Source organism: Fistularia commersonii, chromosome 12 (assembly GCF_037954325.1).
Source record: "Fistularia commersonii isolate RoL2024-O1a breed Wild chromosome 12, RoL_Fcom_v1.0, whole genome shotgun sequence".
NCBI lineage: Eukaryota > Metazoa > Chordata > Actinopteri > Syngnathiformes > Fistulariidae > Fistularia > Fistularia commersonii.
The window spans coordinates 10577788-10604412 of NC_141295.1; the positions used below are offsets into that span (position 1 = coordinate 10577788).

Sequence of the window (26625 nt, forward strand, 5' to 3'; positions counted from 1 at the left end):
CCTCCTCCACCCCCGATGGATTTTGCTGGAGCTTAAAGACACAGTGCAGCGCCTCTCCTCCCCGCCTTGGCTCCCTGCCACTCCTTCCTGTACCGCACTGGCTGGAGACTGGCCAAGGTGATGAGGCGCATATTACTGGAAATGCTTGGTTAGACTATTTCCAAGCCAGCTTCGTCCCTTTTGCAGAGTCAGTGACATTAAAAAAATGTCTAACTGATGGATGGGTGGATGACGGTTACTTTCGATCATATATCGTATTTTCCCAATATTCATTGGAAGAGATGGTCTCTTTGTGAGGACTGGTCTTCTGGAGCTAAAAATGGGCGGATCCTCTCGCACGTCTGAGCTTGTTGCGATGATAGGAGTTCCCTTGTTACAAGATCATTCAATTTATGATTCCTTTCATAGTCTCATGTTCCCCAGCTCTGTGATCCACATTGTCTTTGCAGACTTAGCTTTCCGTAGATTGAATCAACTCATATCGAAGTAGGCGTCCCAGTCCTTTGCATGTGCAAATTTGCTTCTTTTTTAGTACTACAGCCAAATTCTTCAATTGGCGGAGATCTGGACCAGCATCAATCCAACACAGTAGTCAATACGTGAAGAAAACAGGAATTTATTTTTTGAAATGATACAGCTGTATTTGGAAGAGAAGCGTGGTCAATCAGATGGCCACATATAGAGATGGACAACCATTCACACGTCTAGGTGAAGAACGTACCGCACAAGTTTTGGGGAACGCAGACATGGGGAGAACGTGAAAAGTCCATTCAGAACCGTCGGAAATAAACCAAATGAACTTGCTGTGAGGCAGAGGCCCTTACGAATGCACCGTCACCGGAAACAATGTAAAGTATCTCATTTAAATATCTTCACAATTGATGGGGTTTGTTTTGGCTCCGAGTTCGAATCCCGCTGGTGCCTCTTTGTGCTAAGTTTGCACGTTCTCCCTGAGTTTGTGTGGGTTTTTTCAGGATTTTCTACCCCACCCCCACCCTCCAAAAACACTTGTTAGGTTAAGACTCTAAATTGAATAGTTGTTAGTCTCCATAAGTGGCCCTGTGATGAACTAGTCCAAGGTAACCCGATTTCTCATCCAATGACAGAAGGATAAGCAGTACAGGCAATTAATTAATTATACAACCCTTTCCTGAGGCCCTATTTTCCTCCACAAATACCTTCTTTTTAACCTCTTCATCCATCGAATGGTATTCATATGTTTAGTGCTCTTGGCTTTTTAGATGGTGGAGCTCACCAAAGGTAGCGCAGACTCTTGCTGCGTTTCATAAATCCAACAAAAATCAATCTCACAGACAGAACGAGATTGAATGTTGAATTAATTCCTCACTGAATCCATTAACGGAGGAACCTCCACTTCACATTTGAAATTCATATCGATGGCCTCTTGGTGGCTATGAGACCGAAAGCAGGCACTTCATTTACATCAAGCCTTGGGCTGCCGGCTCTGCATGTCTGTGTATCGCTCATGTGTTGATTCTGTGTGAGTTCCAGAGGAATATGTGAATAGACACTGAGACTTTTGTTTTTTGTGGTTTTTTTTTTTGTTGTTTTTTTTGTTTTTTTTGCACGCACATGATTCATTTCTCTCAAGTTCACTGCCTTGCCCCGGGGCTGTGTATGGCTTTTTCAGCACATGACACACAAGAAAAGAAGCAGAACACCACTTTCATCGATTAACTCCTTTTGTTTCTTTGTTTTTACAGTATAATTTGCGGCCAGTGATGGTTTCTCATATGGGTTATGGTTTGAATGCCCACTCAGACCAAGGGACACGTTCCATTTTGGATTTCTATGCAAACAGGCCAAACCGCTGTCTTTTTAATAAAGATAAGTGGATCATGCCAGTTACAGCTTTACTCTGTATTTGGATCTGGTTAGTTACAGCGATAACCGTGGCCTATTTTCAGAGGACTTGCTCCACATGGACAGATTTTTGCGGTTTGGGTGATGATGGGATTATTATCATATAATCTGAGAAAAGCACCCTTTGGGGGAGTCAGGGCGTTAGAAGGGGTGAAAGGGAGCTGGAATAGACAAAATGTGCTTTTGTAGAAAGAACTACCTCAAAGGGGTATTGAATATTTTTAGCACAAAAACTTTAGCTGTTTTCTTAATGTCTCAATTTTTCAGCAAACTTCAATATTTGATCAAATAGTTATCATCCATCCATCCATCCATCCATCTTTCCCCGCTTATCCAGAGTCAGGTCGCTGGGGCAGCAGCCGGAGCAGTGAGGCTCAGACCTCACTGCCCCACCACATGGTCCAGTTCCTCTAGGGGGACCCCAAGGCGTTCCCAGGTCAGCCTGGAGACATACTCTCCAATGTGTCCTGAGTCTTACCCGTGGTATCCTCCCAGATGGACATGCCCGGAATACCTCCCCTGGGTGGCGCCCAGGAGGCATCCTCACCAAGATGCCCGAGCCACCTCATCTGACTCCTCTCTATGCGGTGGGGCAGCGGCTCTACCCCCAGCTCCTCCTGGATGACAGAACTTCTCACCCTATCTCTAAGGGAGAGTCCGGCCACCCTGCAGAGAAAAGTCGTTTCGGCCATTTGTATCCACAATCTCGTTCTTTCGGTCATTACCCACAGCTCGTGACCATAGGTGAGAGTGGGAACGTAGATCGGCCGGTAAATTGAGAGCTTTCCCTTCTGGCTCAGCTCCTTCTTCATCATGACAGACCGGTACAGAATCAGCATCACTGCAGATCCGACTATTGATCTCCCGCTTCATCTTTCCCTCACTTGTGAACAAGACCCCCAGATACTTGAACTCCTCCACTTCGAGCAGGACTTCTTCCCTGACCTGAAGTGGGCACTCCACCTGTTTGCGGTTGAGCACCATGGTTTTGGATTTGGAGGTGCTGATTCTCATACCGGCTGCTTCACACTCGGCTGCAAACGGCTCTAGTGAGAGCCGGAGATCGTGGCCCAATGAAGCCAACAGCACCACATCATCTGCAAAAAGCAGACTCAATCCTGCAGCCACCAAACTGGATCCCCTCAACACCCTGACTGCGCCTAGAAATTCTGTCCATAAAAGTTATGAACAAAATCGGTGACAAGGGGCAGCCCTGGTGGAGTCCAACTCTCACCGGAAACGAGTTCGACTTACAAATGCGGACCAAGCTTCGACACCAATTATATAGGGACCGAATAGCCCGTACGGGGTTCGGTACCCCAGATTCGGCACCCTCCACAGGATTGCTCGCGCGACACAGTCGAATGCCTTCTCAGGATCCACCATACACATGTAGACTGGTTGGGCAAACTGCCATGCCCCCTCGAGGACCCTGCTGAGGGTATAGAGGTGGTCCGCTGTTCCACGACCAGGACGAAAACCACACTGCTTTTCCTGGATCCGAGGTTCAATGACTCGGTGGACCCTCTTCTCCAGTACAGCTGAACTGACCTTACCAGTGAGGCTGAGGGATGTGATCAGAGGCGTGAGGCGTGTCAACCAGGACAGCTTCCACCCCTGGGGCCACGCTACTGAAGAGCTCCCGAAATAGGTGTGTCTGCCCCAGAATCCCTGGGCTCTGCTTTCTCATTGGAAGGTGTTTCACGAGGTTGAGGAGATTGAGGAAGTATTCCTGCTACTGATCAACACTGTCTGGAGTTGAGGTCAGCGGTGCCTCCTCCCACTGTACACAGTGTTGACGGAGCACTGCTTCCCCCTCCTGAGATGCCGGATGGGGGACCAGAATCTCCTCAACGCCCACCGGAAGTCGTTCTCCATGGTCTCCCTGAACTCCTCCCACGACCGAATTTTGCCTCAACAACTACTGAAAACATATGCTGCTTGCTTCTGAGTCATAGGGCTCCTTCTTCAGCTTGACGGCATCCGTCACTGCTGGGTTCAAGGGTAGTGGCCCCAACAGGCAGACTCAATGTCCCCCGCCTCCCCATGAATGGTGGGTAAACTGAGCTGTTGTTGGGTGCATAGCCACAAACAACCGTCAGAACCTGTCCCTTTCTCAAGGTGGCGGGAAGCTACCCTCTGGTCCACTGGGTTAAACCCCAATGTACAGGCGCTGAGTTTGGGGGCAATCAATATGCCCACACCGGCCCGGTGCCTCTCACTAACTCCAGAGTAACTCCAGAGAAAAAAAAGGGTCCAGCCTTTCCCGACAGTCCTGGTTCCAAACCCCACATTGTGCGTTGAGGTGAGTCCGACTATATCGAGTTGGAATATCTCAGCTTCGCGCACCAGCTCGAGCTCCTTCTCTGCCAGAGAGGTGGCATTTCATGTCCCAAGAGCCAGCTTCTGCAGCCGAGGATAGGACCGCCGAGGTCTCCCGCTCCAGATGCTCACACTGCACCTTGGCCCTTCCTATGGATGGTTAGCCCAGGTGAAGAGGGACCCTTGTCAGTCCTTTGGGCTGTGCCTGGCCGAGCCCCATTGGTGAAGGCCCGGCCAACAGGCGCTCGCCATCGAGCCTCGGACCTGGCTCCAGAGGGGAAACCTGGTGACCCACATTCGGGCAGGGGAAAACTTGATCCAAAGTTTTTGTTTTTCATGGGGGTCTTCTGAGCTACACTTTGTGTGGTCCCTTCCCTTGGACCTGTTTGCCTTGGGTGACCCTTCCAGGGACATAAAACCCCTGACAATATGAGAGCAACTTTATTTATCCCGAAGGAAATTGTTGTGCCAGAGTTTCAAGTAAAAAGATAACAGTAATAGATAATAGTAGGAAGGAGGAAGAATAAGAAATACAATGAAATATAAATTGTCTTAACTGTTAACTACAAAGATTTGATCTGATATAGCTCACAGGAAAACTGGAACATGCAAACCCCTCCTCCACGGTAAGGTGGCAGGTCACGGAGGGGACACACAGTTATATTTATGCATAATATTGACAGGAATATGGTCCTATATGTGGTGACCAGACTCCAAAGCAGTTCACAAGTATTCCACAAGATATAACCTGAGCAAAACTGAACCAGGATGATTAAAGCCTAACATTGTAATCAAAGATATTATAAACCTGTAAATCCTCCAGACCATAGTATCCTGGATATGAGAACCAGGGAACTTTCAAACTGCAGTCACATTTTCTGATGCTGAACAAGCCTTCCTTGGAAATATACCTTTTCTGCTCAGAAACATACTGGAAAAAAAGAAAGAAATATCAATTTGCGAAGGATTGACAAGCACCAAAAAAGAGAAAATTCAATTAAAACTCTTGACAAAAAGGAATGACTTTTTTAGTGTTTTAATGGTGTGTAGCTTATTGTTCTGTTTTCTTTATTTTTGTATTATAATCAGGATGAATATGACTCAATAGGGGTTGAATAATACAGAACACCAATCATATTCATGGAAGTCCAGACACGCAAAATGAAACCGGAAGAAAACACAACTTCCCGGCAGGTTAACATAAAATGTCTGGGCAGAATATAAAGCTGAGAAAGGGCACGAGGACGGACTTAGGTAACGAAACTGAACCTTTTAATCACCCAGCTGGAAGACTGCGATTAAATATTCTGCATTCATTTAATGGAAACCTGCCCCTTGAGGTGTCAGTGTTCGATACACCTGTTTACTGACCTATATTCCATCTGCCCGTAAGCTTTGTGAGGTTGTCTTTGTGATTTTTGTCTCTCTGTTGGTCCATCAGGATAATCCATATGTCTTCTTTCCACTAAGTTCACATGTCATTTGAGCAGTTTATATGCCTTTCACTATTACATTATTCATCAATGAGGTGAGCGTCTATAGCAGATCTGGGCTGACTCACTGTTACACTGTGTGTGTGTGTGTGCTTTAGTGTGTGTGTGTGTGTGTGTGTGCGTGGACCCGCAGCATGACTCATTTAGTGCTTTTAGACAGATGAGGACAGCGGTCTCACAGAGGACAACAGAGGTTTTATACAAGAAAAATAGCCACTTAGATTAGATTACGTAATGAAAAACATTCCTGTCTACCCGCCCATTCGCTCTCCTTCTCCTTCACCTTCCCTCTCTTTCCCTTCTCTCTTCACTCCATCTTAGTGACGCAAACACACACACAATCTAACTCAGTCACTTACAGATACAGCAATTGACACACCCCCAGGCAGGCATGCGCAAACAACACATACAACACAAATAGCTCACAAATGAACAGGTGCACATATTCTGACGTAAAAACATACATAACTGGTTCTTCTTTTAGAGGTCTAGGAGAATGCTTGTTTTCTAATGCAATCCAGCACTCTACTAAATGGATGTAATGAAGCTAATACCTGTGTCCACTTGTCATGCGCTGCTTTATTACAGCCTGTTTCTGCTCAGTCTGTGGTTAAGTGTCCGGCCATGGTTCAATTGTGGCTTTTGTTTGCAATGTGCCACTTAACATATTCAAGTAAGGGCCAGGAGAAATAATCAAAAACATGATCCTCTCGTCAGATAGTCTATGCTCCTTATTAATGTTTATTTCAAGCACTTTAATACAATCTGGGGGAGGATATGGGTTTTCATCACAACATTGATTTTATGATCAAAATTTTCAAATTCTCTTTGTTCACACCGCACTGTGACAAAGTCACGAGATGAAAACAGATTGTGTGAACACATTTTCAGCAGTGATGTCATACTGGGGATCCTCGGATAGATAGGCATTTATTCTCACGCCAGATGGATCTTTGTATTTAACAATGAACTAGAAACTGCCGTATTAAGACCCCCCTCGACCGCTTATCCGGGGTCAAGTTGCAGGGCCAGCAGCTGAAGCAAAGACGCCCGGGACTTCCTTCCGCCTGGACCAGCTATTCAGCGGGGATCCCGAGGTGCTCCCAGGCAAGCCTAGAAACATAGTCCCTCCAGCGTGTCCTGGGTCTCCTTCTAAGTGGACATACCCGAAATACTTCACCAGGAAGGTGTACAGGAGGAATCCTTAAGCCACCACATCTGTTAACTCTACTCTGATTCCCTACCACATGGACTAATTCCTCACCCTACCTCCAAGGGAGCGCCAGGACACCATGCTGAGAAAACTAATTTCAGATGCTTGGATCTGTGACCTTGTTCTTTCGGTCACAATCCACAGTTCAAGACCATAGGTGAGCTTAGGAGCTTAGAGCAACTTCGCCTTTTGGCTCAGCTCTTTCTTCACCACAGCAGACTGGGGCAGAGTCTGCATCACTGCTGATGCCTCACCGATCGGCCTGTTAATCTTCCACTCCATCCACAGGCACAGAACACCTTACGGCCACAGCCCTGGTCTGCCGCCAAAACAATGGAGCCACGAAAAATGGCCCACTCGGACTCAGTGTCCCTTGCCTCTCTAGAGACATAGTCAAAGCTCTGACGGTGGTGGGAGTTGAAACTCTTTCTGACAGGGGCTGCTGCCACTCTGCCAGATGTTCCCAACAGATCCTCACATTATGTTTGGGTCTTCTATGTCTGTGGTGATCAGTTGACAGCTCCACCCCAAAACACCCCAATGGAGCTGTCTCAATATCATAGGAAGCTGCTGGGATTTGGACCACCTTTGCTAGCAAATCACCGAAGCCAGACACAAGTTGGACTTTGACAGTTACCTCACAATGTACAATCTTCTGGAGCTGCTGGCTGAGAGGCAAATTCATGCCACTGGAAGAGCAAGTGTCTCTTGCTGTGCTAGGCCTCCTCTACAGTCTGACATAGAGATGAGCAAAAGGCCACAGGGAAGCTGTGATGAAGTTTTACGCAGTGACGGTAGAGTGGTGTGACAACAAACCAGTTTTGATGGCCTTCGACTTCGATGGTGTTGGAAGTTCAGCGGTGGGACAAAAAGAAGGTCCAATTTGTGATGGTGCCACGTCCAGAAGTGATGAAGCTGTACAATGAAGGAATGGGTGGAGCCGACCGGCTAGATCATTTTTTCAGTCTATACTCTACACATATTCGGCCAAAAAACAGACCCTGAGAATGATCACACACACTTTTGACACGGGTCTACAACCAGTTGGGGTACAGGCTAAATGTGAAGAGGGCCAATACCAATACCAAAGACATCCAGGATCTCCTCCATTTCGAGGTGAATGTGGCCCAATGTTTTGTGAAACTCCAAAAAAAAGGGGCACAAAAATATGGAAGACCTTGCATGTCTCCAGAACCACAGCCTTTGCCCTGCAGACCTGCTCACAGACCACTTTAGAGTGTCTGGCCTCAAGAGCAGCATGGCATACAGTTAGGCCCAGAAATATTTGGACAGTGATACAAGTTTTGTTATTTTAGTTGTTTCGAAAGCATATTCAGGATGCAATTATATAATCAATATGAGCATAAAGTGCAGACTCTCAGCTGTAATTTGAGAGTATTCACATCCAAATTGGAGCAAGGGGTGAGGAATTACAGCTCTAATACGTAGCTGCCTCTTTTTAAAGGGACCAAAAGTAATTGGACAATTGACTCAGAAGGCTGCAAAAAAATAACAAGGCTGCATGAGCTCTTCCCTCAGTAACTGGTCATCATTACAGCAGTTGAAAGGTCTGGACTTGATTCCAGGTGTGGCGTTTGCATTTGGTTGCTGTTGCTGTGAACACACAACATGCGGTCAAAAGAGCTCTTAGTGGAGGTGACACAGACCATCCTGAGGCTGCAAAAAAAGAAGAAATCCATCAGAGAGATCGCCGAAAGGAGTGGTCAAATCAACAGTTTGGTACATTCGGAGAAAAAAAAAGGAGCTTCAGGTGAGCTTGGGAACTCAAAATAGCCTGGACGTCCACGGAAGACAACAGTGGTGGATCATCGCAGAATCCTTTCTGTGGTGAAGAAAATCCCCTTCACAACATCCACTCAAGTGAAGAACACTCTTTAGGAAGTAGGTGTATCAGTATCTAAGTCTACCATAAAGTGAAGACTTCATGAGAGGAAATACAAAAGACTCACCACAATGTGCAAACCATTAGTCAGCCTCAAAAAAGGAAAGGCCAGATTGACTTCGCCAAAAAACATCTGAAGAGGCCAACCCAATTCAGGAACAGCATTCTTTGGACAGGTGAGACTAAGATCAACCTGTACCAGAACGATGGGAAGAAGAAAGTTTAGAGAAGAATTGGAATAGCTGACGATCCAAAGCACACCACATCTTCTGTAAAACATGGGGGAGACAGTTTGATGACATGGGCATGCATGGCTTCCAATGGCACTGGGTCACTTGTGTTTATTGATGATGTGACAAAAGACTGAAGCAGCTAGATGAATACCGAAGTGTATATGGACATACTTTCTGCTCAGATTCAGCCAAATGGAGCAAAGTTGATTGGACGGTGCTTCATGGTACAGATGGTGTACGGTACAATGATCCAAAACATGCTGCAAAAAGCAACCCAGGAGTTTTTTAAAGCAAAGAAATTGAATATTCTGCAATGGCTGAGTCAATCGCCTGTTCTCGATCCAATCGAGCATGCTTTTCAGTTGTTCAAGACAAAACGTAAGGCAGAAAGACCCACAAAGAAGACACAACTGAAAACAGCTGCAGTAAAGGCCTGGCAAAGCATCACAAAGGAGGAAACCCAGTGTTTGGTGACGTCCATGGGTTCCAGACTTCAGGCAGTCATTGCCTGCAAAGGACTCTCAACAAAATATTGAAAAGTAACATCTTACTTGGGGTTATGTTTATTTGTTTGTATAAAAATAGCAACAATTCCTACATGTTTAATCATATATTTTGTTCAACCCCTTGAACTAAACCTGTCTGCACCTCAAGTCCATTGTAGTTGTTTCATTTCATATCCAATGCGTTGGCATGCAAAGCCCAAATTATGAAGATTGTGTCACTGTCCAAATATTCTGGACCTAACTGTAGTTGACCACATGCCAAGCGATGATGAAAAGAAAGAGGCTACCAGATGCAAGATGCAAATCTGTACAGGAAAAACATGACTTGTGACAAGTGCAACATCCACCTGTGCTTTGCACCAAACCAGAACTGCTCAACGACAATGACAAGACATCCACAAATAAGTAAATTCTCATGTTCAAGTTCCATTCCAAGTATTATCAAGTATAATAACCATGTTATCATGTTAAAACCCACAATCTATCAAAATCGTACATACAGTATATTGTGTTTATGTGCATGTTCAGATTGCGTTATAAAATGTACTGTTCTTTCTGCAAGCCCATGCACACCTGTGACTTTCATGTTCAAAACCTTACATCGACTCTTTCTTAATTATTTATGAAATATTACACTCATATCGTCCTGTCTTCCATCGAAATGGATATGAAAAAAAAATGTTGGTCAAAATGTGTTTTCTCCACTTTGTTTTTATGTTGGATTCGAGTCAGAATCAGTTTAAGAAATGTTTTTGCCCAGCAGGAAAAATGTGGGTCTGAAGGGGCTCTTTTGCACGGCATCAGATTGTTGCGATAACCATATGTTTAAACCGCATACCTCAGTAAGCTATTATCAGGGTATATAATTACTGATAGACAAGTGATCGCCCTCTATCTGGATAGACGTGATTAGCATCGACCGGGCCGTAAACCGTTCTAATCCACCGTTGGGAGCGAGGGATAGAGGCAGGAAAAAGGCATGGAGACAGAGGAGGGATGATACAGAGGGTGAAGCAGAAAGAGGAGGGGAAAAGTAAAAACAAATATGGTGCAACAGGATGGAGAGCATTATGTAAACAAACAAGGAAGAATGATATTAAATGGAGTCTAAAAGAGGACAAGCTAAAGCAAACGGTCCACTTCAGAGCTTCAAAATAAAAAAGGGGGGGAGGGTAAACAACATGTGAAACATTCAAAATAGATTTCCACTGTTTCTATCTCTACCCTTTAATTTAGTTGCCATTTAGACTGTGTATCAATGGTAGCCAGGAAATTTTGATTTACATAACGTATCAAGAATCATTGCGTTACCGTTACCAGGGAGGTATGAGTGTTACAATACCCACTGTGTCTGTGGAGTATTTTTGCTCCCATGCAGACAGTTTTAATCTTATATCTCATAGTCCTCAAACTGCTTCTGATATTATCGCTTTTTCCAATTTAGTATACTGCTTTGGGACTTTAAATACTAATATGGCTGCATGTTGCAGTCTTTTTATTTAATTTATTTTTCTTTTTTTAAAATGGTCAAACATTATTGTAAACCATAACAGCTGTACTGGCTATTGTCATGGTAGGATCCAGCATCTAAAATGTTTGCACACAAAGGAAGACGGTTTGGAAGCAGATTAAATTGATGTTTATAAAATAAAACATAGCAAAATAAGGAAGCAAGCCAAAAGCAGCAGTCAGATGAGGATATAGATAGAGAGGGGAGATTGGGTGAGAGATGAGACTTAGAAAGCAGAGTGAATGAAATAAATGTAATTTCTATGATCAGTTTAACTGAAGGCCATTAGCATCTCCCCTCTACTTCTCTTGTCCTCTGTTGTGTACGTGTATGGGTGTGTGTGTGTGTGTGTGTGTGTGTGTGTGTGTGTGTGTGTGTGTGTGTGTGTGTCTGAACATATGAGAATCCACAAAAAAAAAACCAACTTGCAGCTGAGATACATGAGATACTTGATATATATTGACTGCCATGGTACTGACACCAGGGGATCACAAATCAATGTAATCACAACTCATCCCACTTGTATGTGTGTGTGTGGGTGTGTGTTCTGCATGGTCATGTATAATTGCTTGTCTCTTCATTATTTAATTTCTGCAACAAACATGCTTAACTGACTGACATCCATGCCTTTTTAAAATCACCAGTGAAAAGCAGTGATAATGGCATAGAGTGGTTAAGAGAGTGCCAAAAAACATAGATTTCCATATCACTTACTGACACACTAGAGTGGCCCCACTTAACTGGTCAAAGGCCATAAAATGCATTAAGAATCCTTGTTACTTTAATGGTCAACTTCTTTTTCAAACTGAGCCACAACCACAGTGACGGTAGTCAGTTTCATTGACAGCAATCATGCAGGTGTTGTTATATACAGTGTATATATACTGCTCAAAAAAATAAAGGGAACACTTGAACAACACAATGTAACTCCAAGTCAGTCACACTTCTGTGAAATCATAGTGTCCACTCAGGAAGCAACACAGATTCATTTTGACTTGTTTTAAGGACATTACATCAAAGTTGGATCAGCCTGGAGTTTGTTTTTAACTTTAATTTTGAGTGTGATTCCTAATCAGACCTCCATGGGTTGATACAATTGATTTCCATTGATCATTTTTGTGTGATTTTGTTGTCAGCACATTCAACTGTGTAAAGAGCAAAGTATTTCATAAGAATATTTCATTCATTTAGATCTAGGATGTGTTTTTTAAGTGTTCCCTTTATTTTTTTGAGCAGTGTATATATATATATGTGTGTGTGTGTGTGTGTGTGTGTGTGTGTGTGTGTGGTAAAAGATTCTAGGTTGAGAGCAAAATTAACCATTGTCTTTTTAAACCTATACCTTCAAAATGAAAAGTGGTCTTACCTGGATGTAATTATATTGTCTTAATTGTAAATGCCTCATGTTTATACTACTACTACCACTACTATCACTAATAATAATAGTAGAAATTATGATAATCAGAATGCTGGTTTAACATTATTACCAGTATTATTGTTTTTAATACTGCTAAAGGAGTGTAGACAGTGTGTGTGTGGATTTTGTCCTTTTTCCTCAGACATCAATATCTGACAACCACACAGGCTTGACTTGCATTATAGAAACTAAACAAAAAAGTCTCTTGAAACTCAAGCAGACAGAATTGGATCTGCATACAGTTCAAAATGTACTTGAACTGAGTTTTGTTTTTCCTCTAGTTTTTAATTGCCTTTTTCCTTAATCGCCACTTGAAAAATTATGGTTTTTACTTACAATTAATTTCTCTTTTGTCATATTTTGCAGCAGCACAATCTATCATATTCTTGTAAAAGATTTCTCACTCGAAATTGCCAACCATTAGGGAGTAATGGAGTTGCAGTCAGGTATATGATTTAATGTAATGGACCTCAGTACATTTTCTCAGATAATGAAGTTAAGTATAAATGTCTGAGAGCCTCCCAACGTAGACTTGAGAGAAGGAGTGTTGTACTTTTCATTTCACACCATATTTGTGCAAGCCTTAGTTTTGGAAGATTTTTTATGCAAAAAAGCCATTTTTAATCAATTCCATTTGCTTTCTTACCTTCAGTTTTTTCTGAATTTTGCAAAGGAACTGGACCCCAACATAACAAATGTATATTTTCTAAAAATTGTGATTTATATCCACAAAACTGTTTACTTTTAGTTCCATTTCTAGGCGGCGATATTATTTAATCCACGAGGGGGCGCTGTTTTTTTTAATGCCTTCATACTTGACAACATGTAACCTCATTCAATCTCTTCCGTTTTAATTCTGGCTCGCTTACGGTTGAAGATGCACATATGATATCCTAAATTTCGATCCGTAATCTCATTTCCCCCCTCAAGAGGAGACCCCAAATCTCACATTTTGCTTTCACACGATCTGTTCAATATAATTTAGCTAATCTAAAGCTGCCGCTCGGTTTTTTGAACATGTCTGCGGAAGAAGCGGACAAAACAACCACCACCGACGCTAGCGCCGGAGACGAGGAGGAGGAATGGCTATATGGAGGTAAATCCATTTTGCTTAATAATCACAAATATGGAATACCAAATAGCATGAATTACACTAAAGTTAGTTCCTTCACTTGAATATTAACAAAGATGGCTTTTTTGCCCTTCAAAAAATACTGTAATGTCGGTGTTGAGCTGTTGTTAGCTTAGCTAGCTAACGGGGGGCCGGTTTATTATATATTTTTTGGTTCTCTTGTAGTTGTGTAATTAGTAACCAAGTATCATAAGCTATTCTTATTGTCACTTGTTTAGACCTTGTCGATAATGAAAATGTTCATTATTGTTTCTTGAACTCTCACAGAAGTTTCTTGAAGTAATTTGTGGCCACCAGGTCAGCTGAAGTTTGCATACAGTTTAAGCACATGTCTAATGTGGTTTTCAGATGAGTCTGAAAGCAAAGAGGAGGATGAAGAAGCCAAGCTGAATGCTGCTGTAAGGTAAGGACAACCCAGTCACCCATACAAATTCTTTGGATATCTGTAATACATTGTTCAATTTAATTCCCAAGGACACGTTTAAAGGACACCTGTTTACATTCTAGCGATAGACGAGGAAGAGGCTAACTGATGGTCAAACTCTTGGTTCAGCCGTTATTCGCATTAGTAATCTCCCTGATTGTAATCCAACTGGATAATCAATTAATGGAAATCAAACTCCTATAGTAAATGTAATATTTTACAAAATATTCACTGCATGTGTGTACTAATGGAATTGGAAGCCTGTAAAAAAGGATTTTTTTTCAGAACAATCTATTGATAATAGTAAGAGTTTTTGTGACTTATATTTTTGTGTTACAATATCAATATTGTCTTACTTAATTCATTTAAGAGTGGAATTTGTATATTTGTGAATTATTTAGTTTAATGCAATTAATGGACAAACCAAAGGCCACAATCTTAAATGCAGGGACTGATAATTAGCATTTTGAACTCTAAAAATTTTAGTAAATATGGAGAGAAGCATCTTTTGCTCAAATGTCAATTGCATTTTGCAACTGACAGTTCAATACCATTATTTCTTTCTTCTCAGATGCTGTCATTGTTTACTTACCTCTCCAGTTAGACATATATCTTAAGAATATATGTGGCCATAACCATACACATACACATTATTTTGTGTATTCTTAGAATGTACTTTTCTACACATCATTTCCTTTTCAGTGCACCTGCTGACAACTCAACAGAGGATGCTGCTGTGCATGCTACTGATAATGGAGTGGCTTCTGAGGTAATGATAGATACAATGGCAAACCAGTTTTCTGTTTAATTTTATATAGGATTACTATATAGGGTTATTATATATGTCTTTGTATTCACGTGTAAAAAAAGCAACTTGTTTTTCAGTCTCATGGCACCAGTGAGGCTGCAGGTGAGGACGTGGACAGTGACAGTGACAGCGATGATGATGACGATGATGTCCGTGTCACCATTGGAGACATAAAAACTGGAGCACCACAATATACGTAAGTGTTGTCATGCGTCTTTTCAGCTTGTGAAGTGTTAATATATATGTCTTTTTTTTTAGAAAGACATTTATTTATGAAAAAAATGAAAATAAAAGCACATACACAAACAAAACTAGGACAGATCTAAAAGAGTAAAGCTTTTGATCAACACAGTTTAATAATTCCCTTTCTTCCCCAAGGCCATATGGGGCCCCACCTGTCAATCTTAATATCAAAACCACAGGGTCAAGACCATATGGACAAGGTATCTTTTCTCTCCAGACCCTTTTGCTGTTGTTTAATCCTATATGTTTTCTAAATATCTGAAAACACATATCATTAGTGAAATGTACCTGTGATACAAACTTTTTTCTTACATTGTTATAGTTGCTGCAAAGTTAAAAGGGGTGGATCTTGATGCTTCTGGAAGCATAAATGGTGTCCCAGTGATGGAGGTGGACATGGAGTCATTTGAAGAAAAACCCTGGAGGAAACCAGGTTTGTCCTTGCATGCCAGCAAATTTACGTATTTACGTTTGGATGCGTATGTGGGTGTTCTTCAGTTTTTGGCCACAACATTAGTGTAAAAGATGCTATCAGTTGCGTTACAGCCATGAATCTCCTTTAAAAGGTATGTACAAAGGTATAACGAACAAACTTTGGTTACACTTTTCTGTCTTGTTTATCCACCAATCCACTATTTTTGTTTGTGTGTGTGTACGTGTGTGTGTGTGTGTGTGCGTGCGTGTCTGTGTGTTCGTCTATCCATTGATCCATCTGTCCGTCTGTGTGCGTACAGGAGCGGATCTGTCAGACTACTTCAACTACGGTTTTAATGAAGATACATGGAAAGCCTATTGTGAGAAACAGAAGCGGCTGCGCATGGGCCTGGAGGTCTCAACTGTTGGCTCTGTGACCAGCAAAATTACTGTAAGAGGGGCTTTTATCGTTGCAAAGCGAACTTAACTTGCACAACTTCAGCCTCCCCATTCTTCTGCTTCATTAGCCATTTTAACTATTCAATACATGCAACACTAGATGGAAGTGTTACGCTTTAGCTTGACCTAGAGGGATCCCAGGTGGCTAGTTTTATGTAGTTATCTCATGAATTTTAATGAAAGCCACTTTACGAAGAAGACCTTAATGCAAAGCCCTCTTAATTAATGCTGAAGTATCATTTATGGTTTCAACAAATTGAGTACTGGAAATTAACTGAACAAATTTTAGATTTGTGTGGATTTTGTGTCTACCTGCAGGGAGGCCAGCACACAGTTGACCAAAACGCCAGTGTTCTTTCAATCAGTACCTTTTACATGGAGACTTTAAAAAGCAATGAATTGCATACAGAAATAAGAATATCTGAGATTTTACCAAGTTTTATGTTATGGCTGTAAAGTCTGACATTTTTCTCTTTTAGGTTCAGCAAGGTCGGACAGGCAATGAAAAGGACATGTCCAGTGTATCTATTCACACCTCCAAGCCAGATTTCACATCACCAGTCAGCCTGTACAAGTCTGTCGTCAGCCAGGTCTCCAGGTAACACCATTGCTTTATTTGCGCTTGATAAGGTATCTGAGTACAGAAATGTTGTGATGCAGTGACACTACTTTTGTTCCTTGGGACGAGTTGGAAAACCATAAAAACAGACTTGAGTCAGGGATAAAGGGAAAAAAGAGTAACACTGTTGATTAAGTTGATGGTTTCAATCAAAGGAGAGGTATTATTGCATAATTAGGTAGGTTTACATAGCAACGATGCTGGATAACCGAGCAGTGAATTTTCAAGATGTACAGGAAAAGCCAAAGATAATCTTAAGTAGGAAGAAAATGTACTTGATTTTACCTCCGCAGACAATTTCTTGACCCTCACGGACTTGACATTTGACCACCTTCAGGTTTACCTGTGTCCCTGTTGTTAAAATAGGTCATCATCCCTTCGACTGTGTATGTGTTTTTGTGTGTGGGAGAGCCAATATTACTCTCATCTCGTTTACCCCCTGTCCTTTGTTTCAAAATGGTAGGATCTCTCCCCCTCAATGGACTGGCCCGCCTGTTCAGGACATGTCCTCTTATACGTAAGTGGGCGTGGCCTTGTCCCTACAAGATTAGATGTGCCTGAAGGGAAATGTGTAGTTATTTAGATGGCCAGACGTTGTTTTCTTGACCGTGACTCTCGACTACCGAAGAACCATGCCACTTCTGAGGCATCAAAGATGCTTTTTGTTGGCCCCATTTGAAGAACTGATGTGCATATATCCTGGATGTGACAGCCTAAATTCTTGGGAAAGTGGGACCCAGTAGATAGTCCAGAATATTGCGTGAGCTGACTACATCTGTGACACATTGGTAGTCCGGGTAAAGCAATTGCCCCTCTTAAGAAATTACCTACTAGTTGTCATTAGGGCTGCACCATGTCGAAAAGTATCCAATGTCAAGAACTTCTGACTCACTGAAATTGTCGTATGACTCGTAGTACTAAATCGACTGATCATTTTTACCTCATTGCTCTCATGAAAAACATTTTTGTGAGAATCTGTCACAATGTATCTTATCTCATTCTGAAGACAATTTTATAATGCTATTTTGAAAATTATTAGATCTCAAGATAGTATTGTAGTTTCTGCAGTTTTTCACTCAGCCGGATTGAATGGCAGAGGTAAATTTTGATTATTTATGCAGCCCTGGTCATAATCTATTTATTTGTTGTAGCCTTTTTGCAAAAGACATTTTTTTAAGACTGTGAGAAGTTTTGTCTCGACCATTTTTGTGTGACTTGAGAAACCATTGAATATTCTTTGTGAAATGCACATCTTTGGTGATGAGGTGTCAGTAAGTCTGACGTTTGTCTTTTGGTGTTGATATAAAATATCTTCTTTTAGAAGGGAAATATTAATAGTTGGAATTTTGATTGCCCTGGCAACCTGAAATGAGGTTGCTCAAGTTCACACTTTTCACCTGGTAAATCATCTGTAGGATGTTTACCTATTACTTCACTGATATTCCGGACATTCAAAATACAGTGGAAATTGCACAATTTGTGTACTAAAATATCAGGATATGCAAATAAATTGGTGCTCATTGAAACTATTCCCTGTACTCACATGACTCAATCCTCAGGCATATGGCATGGTACATTTCGAGACAATCCAATGTATTTATTATCACTTATATACATTTCCATAGTGCCTTTATATTTACATAAAAATAAGATATAATCGGTCAAGTCACTACAATTCCATACTTGTGGAATGAAACAATAATCTATGTATAAAAACAGTCCACACATAAACAGAGGAAAAAACATGGTGCAATGTGTGCATAGATGGAGCAATGCAAGAAATCTCTGCGAGTCAAGCATAAAATGTGTTTTTCACAATAAATTGTAATATAAGTAGCATCATCCCAACACATGTTTTGTTTGATATGTGCCTCGATTTATTAATTAACAAGTGCGTGTGCTTGTGTCCACGTTGAATATTTTCCAATTCTTTTGTTCTAATTATGTATTTCCTTTTCCAGGAAGTCGAGTGGCACTATAGATGTCATTGGTGGGCAGACGGCCACCATTAGCAGGGTTGAAGGGCGACGTAGACACAACCTAGATGGCAACAATATTCAGGTACATAGAACAATTACTTTGAAGGAAGATGCAGTTCAACTTTTCGGGTTTGGCACGTTTCTGGCAATTTCACTTGGACCGCAAAGCTAGTTTGACTACATTCATCAATGCTTCCTATCAAGAATTATTTTTATTATTGCTTTGGCATCTAATCTTTCATAATAACCTGTGCTTTCAAAAGTTACAGAAAGTATTAATGTCTCAAATAGCTCTTTATGCTTTTACTAGGTTGTTTGTTTACTAGAATTTGGTGGATACTGAATGTTCAGAGCCAGCACAGAACCTTAGGAGTGAAAAGAAACAGAAGAAATTTAGTTTATTTTTTTTCAAAGCTCTATTCATAAGTAATAACTGAGCAGTATTGTTTTGAAAATATTCTGTGAAAACATTTCTGGAACATTTCCGAATCTTTTTTGAAGTTTTTCCTGGCACCGTTGTTAGACAGCCAATTCCAAGGAGATGAGCTGAAACTCAATCTTTGTGTTACATAAAATGATCTTTTCAGAAACATGAGAAAAATGTATAAGAATTTGAGTTAAAATGCAACTTAAAGGCAATTTCCAAAGGCAACATTGATGATACATAAGTGGTGCCTTTCAAAATATCACCTTAAATAATACATGACAGGGAATTGAGTTGCTTTTTCTCCAGTTTAGGCAGATTCATTGACATGTTTAGTGAAGTTTGAAAATGTATGGAAAAACAAACAGCACTTCCTCCCAGTAGGGTTACTGCTCTGAGTGTGTTGTTGCTTTAACCTCTTTTGTTGTCTTTTGTCTCTGGACAGGTGATCTCTGAACATTCTACATCTGAATCTGAACCCACCCCTGCTAAAATGCCCACCTTCTTCCCACCTGGACCTCTTCCTCCAAACATACCCCCACCACCTTTCCTGCCTCCGCCACCAAATGTCAGCACTGCGCCCCCACTTATTCCCCCGCCCAGTGAGTTGTGTCTCTTTCTCTCTTGGGTCCTATGGTGTATTTGCTCTATACTTGCTCTTCACTTTTTGTTGTTGCTTGTTTTTAGAGCCTTAACACTGATTCCCTTTTCCCCCTCTCAGGATTGCCTATTACAGTACCGCCACCTGGTTTTCCTCCGCCACCAAGTGGTCCCCCACCTACGATCATTCCTACAATGGACAGGTATCTAACATCCTCATCTGTTCCGCTGTTGAGTGGTAGCTGGCGTTCAGATGCATTTAATGCTAAAAAAAGAAAATCTGCTCAGGTTTATTGAAGAGAAAATCTCCCTGTAGCTCTCTGTTAATGTCAATAGAATAATAGTGATCACATATGGTCTTCTTACAAAAAAGATCAACCTTTTGTTTCAACTAAGCTGCAAGTTTTTTTCATCTGCCTAACTGTTGACTTCATCTTGTCCTTAACAGAAATTCAAACCATGTTCTGAAATATTGATTTCTCTTTCGTTCTCAATTACAAAAGCCAAATCAGCCAATTCAGTGTGAGTTTTTTGGATGTTGTCAGCCACCAAAAATTTGGCTCTATAGATGAGAGCTATAGTTTGCAAGGCAATCTTTCTGCTATTGTTTGTATCGTAACGAGACTATGAGACCCTAATCCGGGAATCAAGCTCAATGTCAACAATTCATTTATCCCTGTTTGATTTTACCACAATTGCTCCTTGATTGTTGAAATATGATGGAACTGATATATGATTCCGCCAAAGCCGCCTCTCTCTGGTGCTGAGCAGAGCTGGGATTTATCAGAGCTATTTTCTCTTTAATTTTTGGTGAAGATTTATGTCACCAGGCATCTCTGGCATTTCATCACCAGCACCCTCAAATCTTTTCTCCCTCAAATTTTGTAGCCATCATAATAGTCTTTGCCAAGCCAATTTTGAAAGAGGAATGTTTCTCCTTAACTGCATGACTAGTTTAAAATAGGACATCTTCTACCCGTTGGTACATACAGTAAAAAATTACAGGGCCTCTGTTTTGGCAATCTTTGTTTGCCACAGGTATGTTTTGGCCTTGAAGTGCTCTCAGCATTAACATTAGACCCTTAATGCTGAAAAAAAACTACACCATTTGTTTACCTTGCTGAAAAAAGTGGCCTATATTTTTGGAGAATCATATGAAGCACTAAAATTGAGAAATGTTTATATAAGATATTCTGTCATCAGATAATTAAAAAGAATATTTCTGTGAGGAAAAACCTTTTTGCTCTCCTGTTTCTGAATGTAAATGTGCAGGAATGCACAATAAATATGTCTTTCTCATCTTTCATCAGTGGTCATCCTGGAGGCTATGATGGACGTTCTATCCCTCCATACCCATTCCCTCAAGGTAAAAAACATGAAACTTGAAATACTTGAGGCCTGGAAATATCAGGTTAAATATCTGGATGTATCTCATTGCTAAGTAAACATTTTAAGAGATGAGATGAGATGAGAACAACTTTATTAATCCCGAAGGAAATTGTTGTGCCAGAGTTTCAAGTAAAAACATAGCAGTAATAGACAATAGTGGAAAGGAGGAAGAATAAGAAATATAATGAAATATAAATTGTCTTAGCTGTTAGCAGTAACTACAAAGATTGAAGATTCCCTGCGGCTGAGGGAAGAAATCAACAAACTCACCTTGACTCCTCAGGTGCTTATCCTCCACCCATGGCTGGAGGTGTACCCCCCTCATGGCCCCCAATTTTGGACAACGCCAAACCGTGGGACTACTATTCCCGCCGGGATGACAAGCGAGACAAGGACAGAGAGCGGCCCCGGGAGAGGACGCATGAGAGAGACAGAGAAAGGGACAGGGAGAGAGATCACAGCCCCTCAGCTATAAGCTACACCAGGTGGCACATACACACATGCTCATATATACACACACACACACACACACACACACACACACACACACACACACACACACACACACACACACCACAACACTGATATGTCATTTTTGCCTTTCCTCTAAATCTGTTGAATATGCATGACACTGATTGACCAACAACAGAATCAAATGACTATATAAGATATGTATTGTTTTTCATCTATATTTTCCATATTACATTTTCCCATTCATTTTTGTTTTTTTATTTTCAGCAGTACAGCTGCTGCCCCTAGATGGTAATTTATTTATGTCATATCATATCAATTCTAAGCTTTTCTATTCATAGCAACAAATATTGTTGCCCATTGTTGTTTGCTGTAAAGGCAAACATAAAATGAATGCAAATATGGTAAAGATCCCTGTGCTTAACCCGTGTAGCGATGAGGAGCGGTATCGTTATCGAGAGTATCAGGAGCGCGCTTATGGAGAGCGACATCGTGACCGGGCCAGCCGAGAGAAGGAAGAGAGACACAGAGAAAGACGACACAGGGAGAAAGAGGAAGGTCGCCATAAGTCCTCTCGCAGGTACATGCACTCATACACAAACACGCACAGTCTGTCTGACCTATTTATTGTAAGCTTTAAACAAAAATAAGCACTGCACAGCACAGCAGTATTGTAATGTGAAGAAAAAGAGGGGTGCTAATCAAAAAAAGGACATTAAGTATCAAGTTCTATCGATTTAAGAGGTCACAATATAGAACAAAATCCACAATGCAGAAAAATGCCAGATGATGGAAATAAGAGACAGTGGCAGAAGGCATTCTGTCTAATCTCTTCATACTGTGATGCCGCTGCCAGTTTCTCTTGTCCTTTTTGTCCCCTCTATTTCTTTCTCTGTTCTTGTAACTTATTGATCCTCCTATCTCTTTCGTCTCACCTCTCGTCACTCTCCTCATATTACTGTACTTTCCTGCATTCAAACAACTTTTTAAATGTCACCCATTTTCCCTCCGTTAGCAGCAGTAGCAGGAGGAGGCACGACAGCGAGGAGGGCGACAGCCATCGGAGGCACAAACACAAGAAGAGTAAGAGGAGCAAGGAGGGCAAAGAGGCCAGCGAAGAGATCATCGCAGATCAGGAGAACCAGGAGACCATGGAGTGATCACATCCACCTTTTCTTTGTGTGTCTCCCACCTGTCTTGTCGGTGTCTCAAGATGAGAAAGAAAACGAGAGAGAGAAAAAAAAAAGAGGGAATGACGAGCGTCTCATGTACTTTATCATTAATCTCCATTCGACAGCACCAATGTGTTCCTCCTGCCATCATCATAATAGGTGTAGAATAAGAGTCTGTGAAAGAAGAACATCTGCATTTTTAACGTTCTTCCATCCTTAGTTTGACATCACACAGGACATCACCCCTTCCGCCCATTCCCCCTCCCACGCCCTTCCTCCTGTTCTGTCTCAGCCATTCTATGGCCTCTCCTTTTACTGCATGTGTGTTCTGCAGTTTTTCTTTTGATTTGTTGTTCGTCTCTTTTCTGTACGAAGATTTCAGTAGAGCAGTCAGATTTGACGTATTCAATTAAATCATTTTTGATAAGAATATGTCCTTGTGCAATTTTTGGAATCGAGGTCCGATAGGTATATTTTGTATTAGGTGTTAATTTCCACGTTGACATCTCTGCCGTAACCTATTGAGTCTCACTCCTACCATCTCCTCAAGAAATCCTGCCTTGCTGAAACTCAGGATTCTGTTTGTTTTCGATCAATGTTTTACTGAGCTGACAACTCGGACTTCCATCTGTGAACAGAAGCCATTTTGGAGTAAACAATTCCTGACAATCGAAGTTGATTCCTTCATCTAACTCTAAAGCTTTGTCTTTTATGGGACACCATCTCTTAAATTGAGATATGTCCAAAATGTAAACTTATCAGATTACAAAAATACACATTATCTCTATTCATTTGTACTGCTGTTGAGGATCCTCACATTTCCAATCCTAAATTGGATATAGAGATTGAAAAACATGCACAAGCACATGGACACCAGAGCAACCCCCATCACTCTGGTCAAAGTCTCTCCCTCCCCCTCCCCCCCGGCTTGCTGGGGCCATATCAGCTCATTGAAAAGTAAATATACTGTAGATTTGGTAAGTTTAAGCAGCACAGCGGTCAGAAAGGGGAGACCTTGAGGTGCTTAAGGCCTAAGAAGATGAAGAGCAACTCTGCGGTCGTGGTGTTGTGTCTCCTGTCACTTGGACACGCGGCTCCACTGAGCGACTGTGACGCTCTGGTGAAACCCATAACAATCAGCAAAGAAGAAGTAAGTAAATTACAGATTCAGCACTTTGTGACCCAGTGACATGTTCTCTCTCACCGAAGATGTCCACTGGTTGTTGAAGTTTCTGTTCGTGCATTGAGATTTTTTCAGTGGAACTCGGTATCTACAGGAAGTCTGTCTCACTTTGTGAAACCAAATGTTCTTTTATATCCTAACGGTCTATTGGATTAGTCATAATATCAATATATATACAAAATATACATATTAACCCTTAAATAAAACTTAAATCCAGAACCTCAATTATTGAAGCAGATCGAACAAAGATGGATATCAGATCTAATACCATCAGCTCATGATCCAACAATGTCATTCAAAAGTAACAGTGGCAAATATATTACAATTTTTTCACTTCATTTCAAGCCCCTAATTTGTACTTGGGTTAAAGCTGACAAAATGCTAATAACAAATGATAAAGCAATATTTGTATGAAGTCAATCTATGGTTCATGTGATCTGTGACCCAGACTGTCAAAATCCAAAAGAGGGAGACCTGTTATATTTAAATGTTGGATTATTATTATTGTTTTTTTTTTTTGTAAACATATGTGTTATCATTCCAAAAACTGGCATTTTAAAACATGAATTTTCAATCTGCCAAATATTGACATACAAAATATTTATGAATAATTTTGATGGGAACTCTCTTCCTCTCTTTCCTTCATAGTAATTTTTCATATATGTTGTGAAAATATTCTGCTTAAAAGCATGGGGTGTGGGGGTGATCATTGATGATTTCTGCAGAGCTGTTATTCCCACTGTACTGACTGTATTATCAACCAAATTCAGCTTTTGGGTCAATGGCTGTACATCGGGGGAAGCTCCGACATCCCAGGAAGCAGATCGCTGGCACGCCTGATGTCGAACGTCTGGGTGAACATAAGTGCCACCGGCCAGGACAACATCCTCACTATTGACCAGACTCAGAAAGTGTAAATTCACAACCACATTGTCGGTATTCCTTAATTCACCGACTCACCAGATATAGATCGGTGTATTTTGATTAAATATGTCTTTCCATTCCTCGGTGATTCCACTCTGCAAATGTATCTTTCTTTCTTTCCTCACAGTTTAGATGACTGTTCCAGCTTCAAATACAACGTGACTTTTGAAAGCAGTACCATGTTGATCGGTGAGGGACGAAGACTTGCACTGTTGCACAAAGGTATCTACTCAGCAACTAGACACACTAACGTGTATTTTCCCTACAGAGGAACCTTTCTACCTCAAGGAAGTCTACTTTCCGACCGACTGCCCGACATGTCTGGCCATTCATGAAAAAGTCGTCAGCGGTGAAGACACCTTTACAAGTCTCCTGCTTTTTGGTGAGAAAGTCAATATAGTCAGTATCCTAACTTGAGCAAAAAGCCCTTTCAGCTGCACCCTTTGTCCCGTCGTATGCCCATATGACGCCGCCTCCACTTCCAGGCAGGACACAAAACGCCTCAGCTGCTGATGTACAGAAGCTCAAGAGACAAGCCGAATGTCTCCAGATGCCTCCGCCGCGATTCCTCCAAACTGATGAGGGTAATATACTCAATCTCATTCACCTCCACGTTCACTCTTAATTTGTTGGCTTAGCCCATTACATTAAATGCGTTTCTAATTGCAGTGCCCTGCCCGCACAACAGCACTACCATTGGGGGGCTTGAAGACCTCAACATGATTTTTGATGCCAAGATGATATTGAAAATCCTGGATTCTGTTTTTGATATTTTTTCAATTGACTGACAGGCTTAGTCTGCTCTGGGATTGTTTTCAGGCTTCAGCAACGATTTTGTTAGTTTTACAGTTCCGCCGTCTTTGCCTGTCCGATCCTGACGTCCGATTGGTTGAACTCTTATTTGATTTCTGTCTTGTATCAGTTTTCCAACTTTTTCTCCGCTTTCCTGCCTCGCTGCTCGAGAGAGAGAGACGAGGTGCGATGAAGGACACGATATCCTATGACAGAGGCGTGGAGACACTTCAATAAATATATTAAAAATAATAATAGCAAGCATGATGTCATTCGAGTGTCTGAAATGGATTGTGAACACAACCTGAAATTATAAGGCCAACTCAGCGAAGCTGTATTTTTTAAGGATGACGGCTAAACTTCTAGCCCTCTACCTTTTTGGTGCATCTTCTTAGATCCTCCCCCGTTGGTTAAATATCCCTTTTATGATGTTTTGACTTTTGAACTGCATAATTTTCACCCAAGTTAGAGAGGCTGATACCTCTTTGTGTGTGATAGATAATTAAAAAAAAAAAAAAAAAAAAAGCATATATATGTGAGACGGTGAGACGAATTTAGATGGATTATAACTTTTCAAATGATATAAATACACAGGGATTCTACTGCTTGCGTGCCAGTTGCGAGGAGACAAAACGAGGACTTACAAATTGGGAATCGTGCGTTCTCATGTTGCCTCTGTCCCTCTTAAATATCTCAACTTTCCGATTGACCTTTAGTTTGTATTTTTCCATTCAATTCCCCTATCCTATACGGAACTCCCATCCATTCCTGCTCTGCCTCAAGTTGTTGCATTTTGTTGGTTGTCAGATTTGAAACACAAAAGAAATACCGAATGAGCGACAAACCCTGGATTGTTTTGGTGAAACGATGTTACAACACATCCAAACCAATAATATAAAGAAGTCAAATTCCGAATATATTGATGGATGAAATTTGAAACCTTGAATCTACAATACATCACCATGTAGGGGCCAGTTGGTCACCATAGTCTCCCTGCTGGACGTGTTTACAAAAAAATGCCCCAAAAAATATCTTGAAGTGAAATTTTAAAAACCACAAATAAACAATTGTTTTAATTTTTTGGTAAATGGTCTCCACTTAAAGAGTGTGT

At 41.3% G+C, this 26625-nt stretch overlaps 2 protein-coding genes across 6 annotated transcripts; both read left to right on the forward strand.

Annotated features, from left to right (window-relative positions):
- Positions 1-13321: 13321 nt before the first annotated feature.
- On the forward strand, positions 13322-23042 carry fip1l1b (FIP1 like 1b (S. cerevisiae)). 5 transcript variants are annotated; one of them, XM_086156980.1, is made up of 17 exons: positions 13322-13577; positions 13962-14016; positions 14740-14806; positions 14923-15041; positions 15224-15288; positions 15411-15521; positions 15823-15953; positions 16441-16559; positions 17044-17097; positions 18542-18641; positions 19429-19585; positions 19705-19786; positions 20894-20949; positions 21256-21457; positions 21711-21734; positions 21877-22023; positions 22459-23042. In XM_086156980.1, exons 1-17 carry the CDS (start codon positions 13499-13501, stop codon positions 22601-22603), a joined length of 1713 nt encoding a protein of 570 aa, XP_086013106.1. In that variant the 5' UTR covers positions 13322-13498; the 3' UTR covers positions 22604-23042. The 5 variants fall into 5 exon arrangements, with proteins under 5 accessions (XP_086013106.1, XP_086013108.1, XP_086013107.1 ...); XM_086156982.1 differs by having other exon boundaries at positions 21714-21734; XM_086156981.1 differs by having other exon boundaries at positions 22462-22752.
- A 525-nt stretch (positions 23043-23567) lies between these two features.
- LOC147228765 (uncharacterized) lies at positions 23568-25769 on the forward strand. Its single transcript, XM_086156985.1, has 6 exons — positions 23568-23765; positions 24569-24711; positions 24850-24911; positions 24991-25104; positions 25208-25306; positions 25392-25769. Exons 1-6 carry the CDS (start codon positions 23655-23657, stop codon positions 25508-25510), a joined length of 648 nt encoding a protein of 215 aa, XP_086013111.1. The 5' UTR covers positions 23568-23654; the 3' UTR covers positions 25511-25769.
- Positions 25770-26625: the final 856 nt, after the last annotated feature.

Bases quoted from the DNA above. Each gene is read 5' to 3' on its own strand.
- fip1l1b (XM_086156980.1), top strand. From the start codon at position 13,499: ATGTCTGCGGAAGAAGCGGACAAAACAACCACCACCGACGCTAGCGCC. The intron at 14,017-14,739 runs GTAAGGACAACC...TTTCCTTTTCAG, and splicing joins AAGCTGAATGCTGCTGTAAG to TGCACCTGCTGACAACTCAA. The intron at 21,458-21,710 runs GTGGCACATACA...TTTTATTTTCAG, and splicing joins TCAGCTATAAGCTACACCAG to CAGTACAGCTGCTGCCCCTA.
- LOC147228765 (XM_086156985.1), top strand. From the start codon at position 23,655: ATGAAGAGCAACTCTGCGGTCGTGGTGTTGTGTCTCCTGTCACTTGGA. The intron at 23,766-24,568 runs GTAAGTAAATTA...AACCAAATTCAG, and splicing joins TAACAATCAGCAAAGAAGAA to CTTTTGGGTCAATGGCTGTA. The intron at 25,105-25,207 runs GTGAGAAAGTCA...CTCCACTTCCAG, and splicing joins TACAAGTCTCCTGCTTTTTG to GCAGGACACAAAACGCCTCA.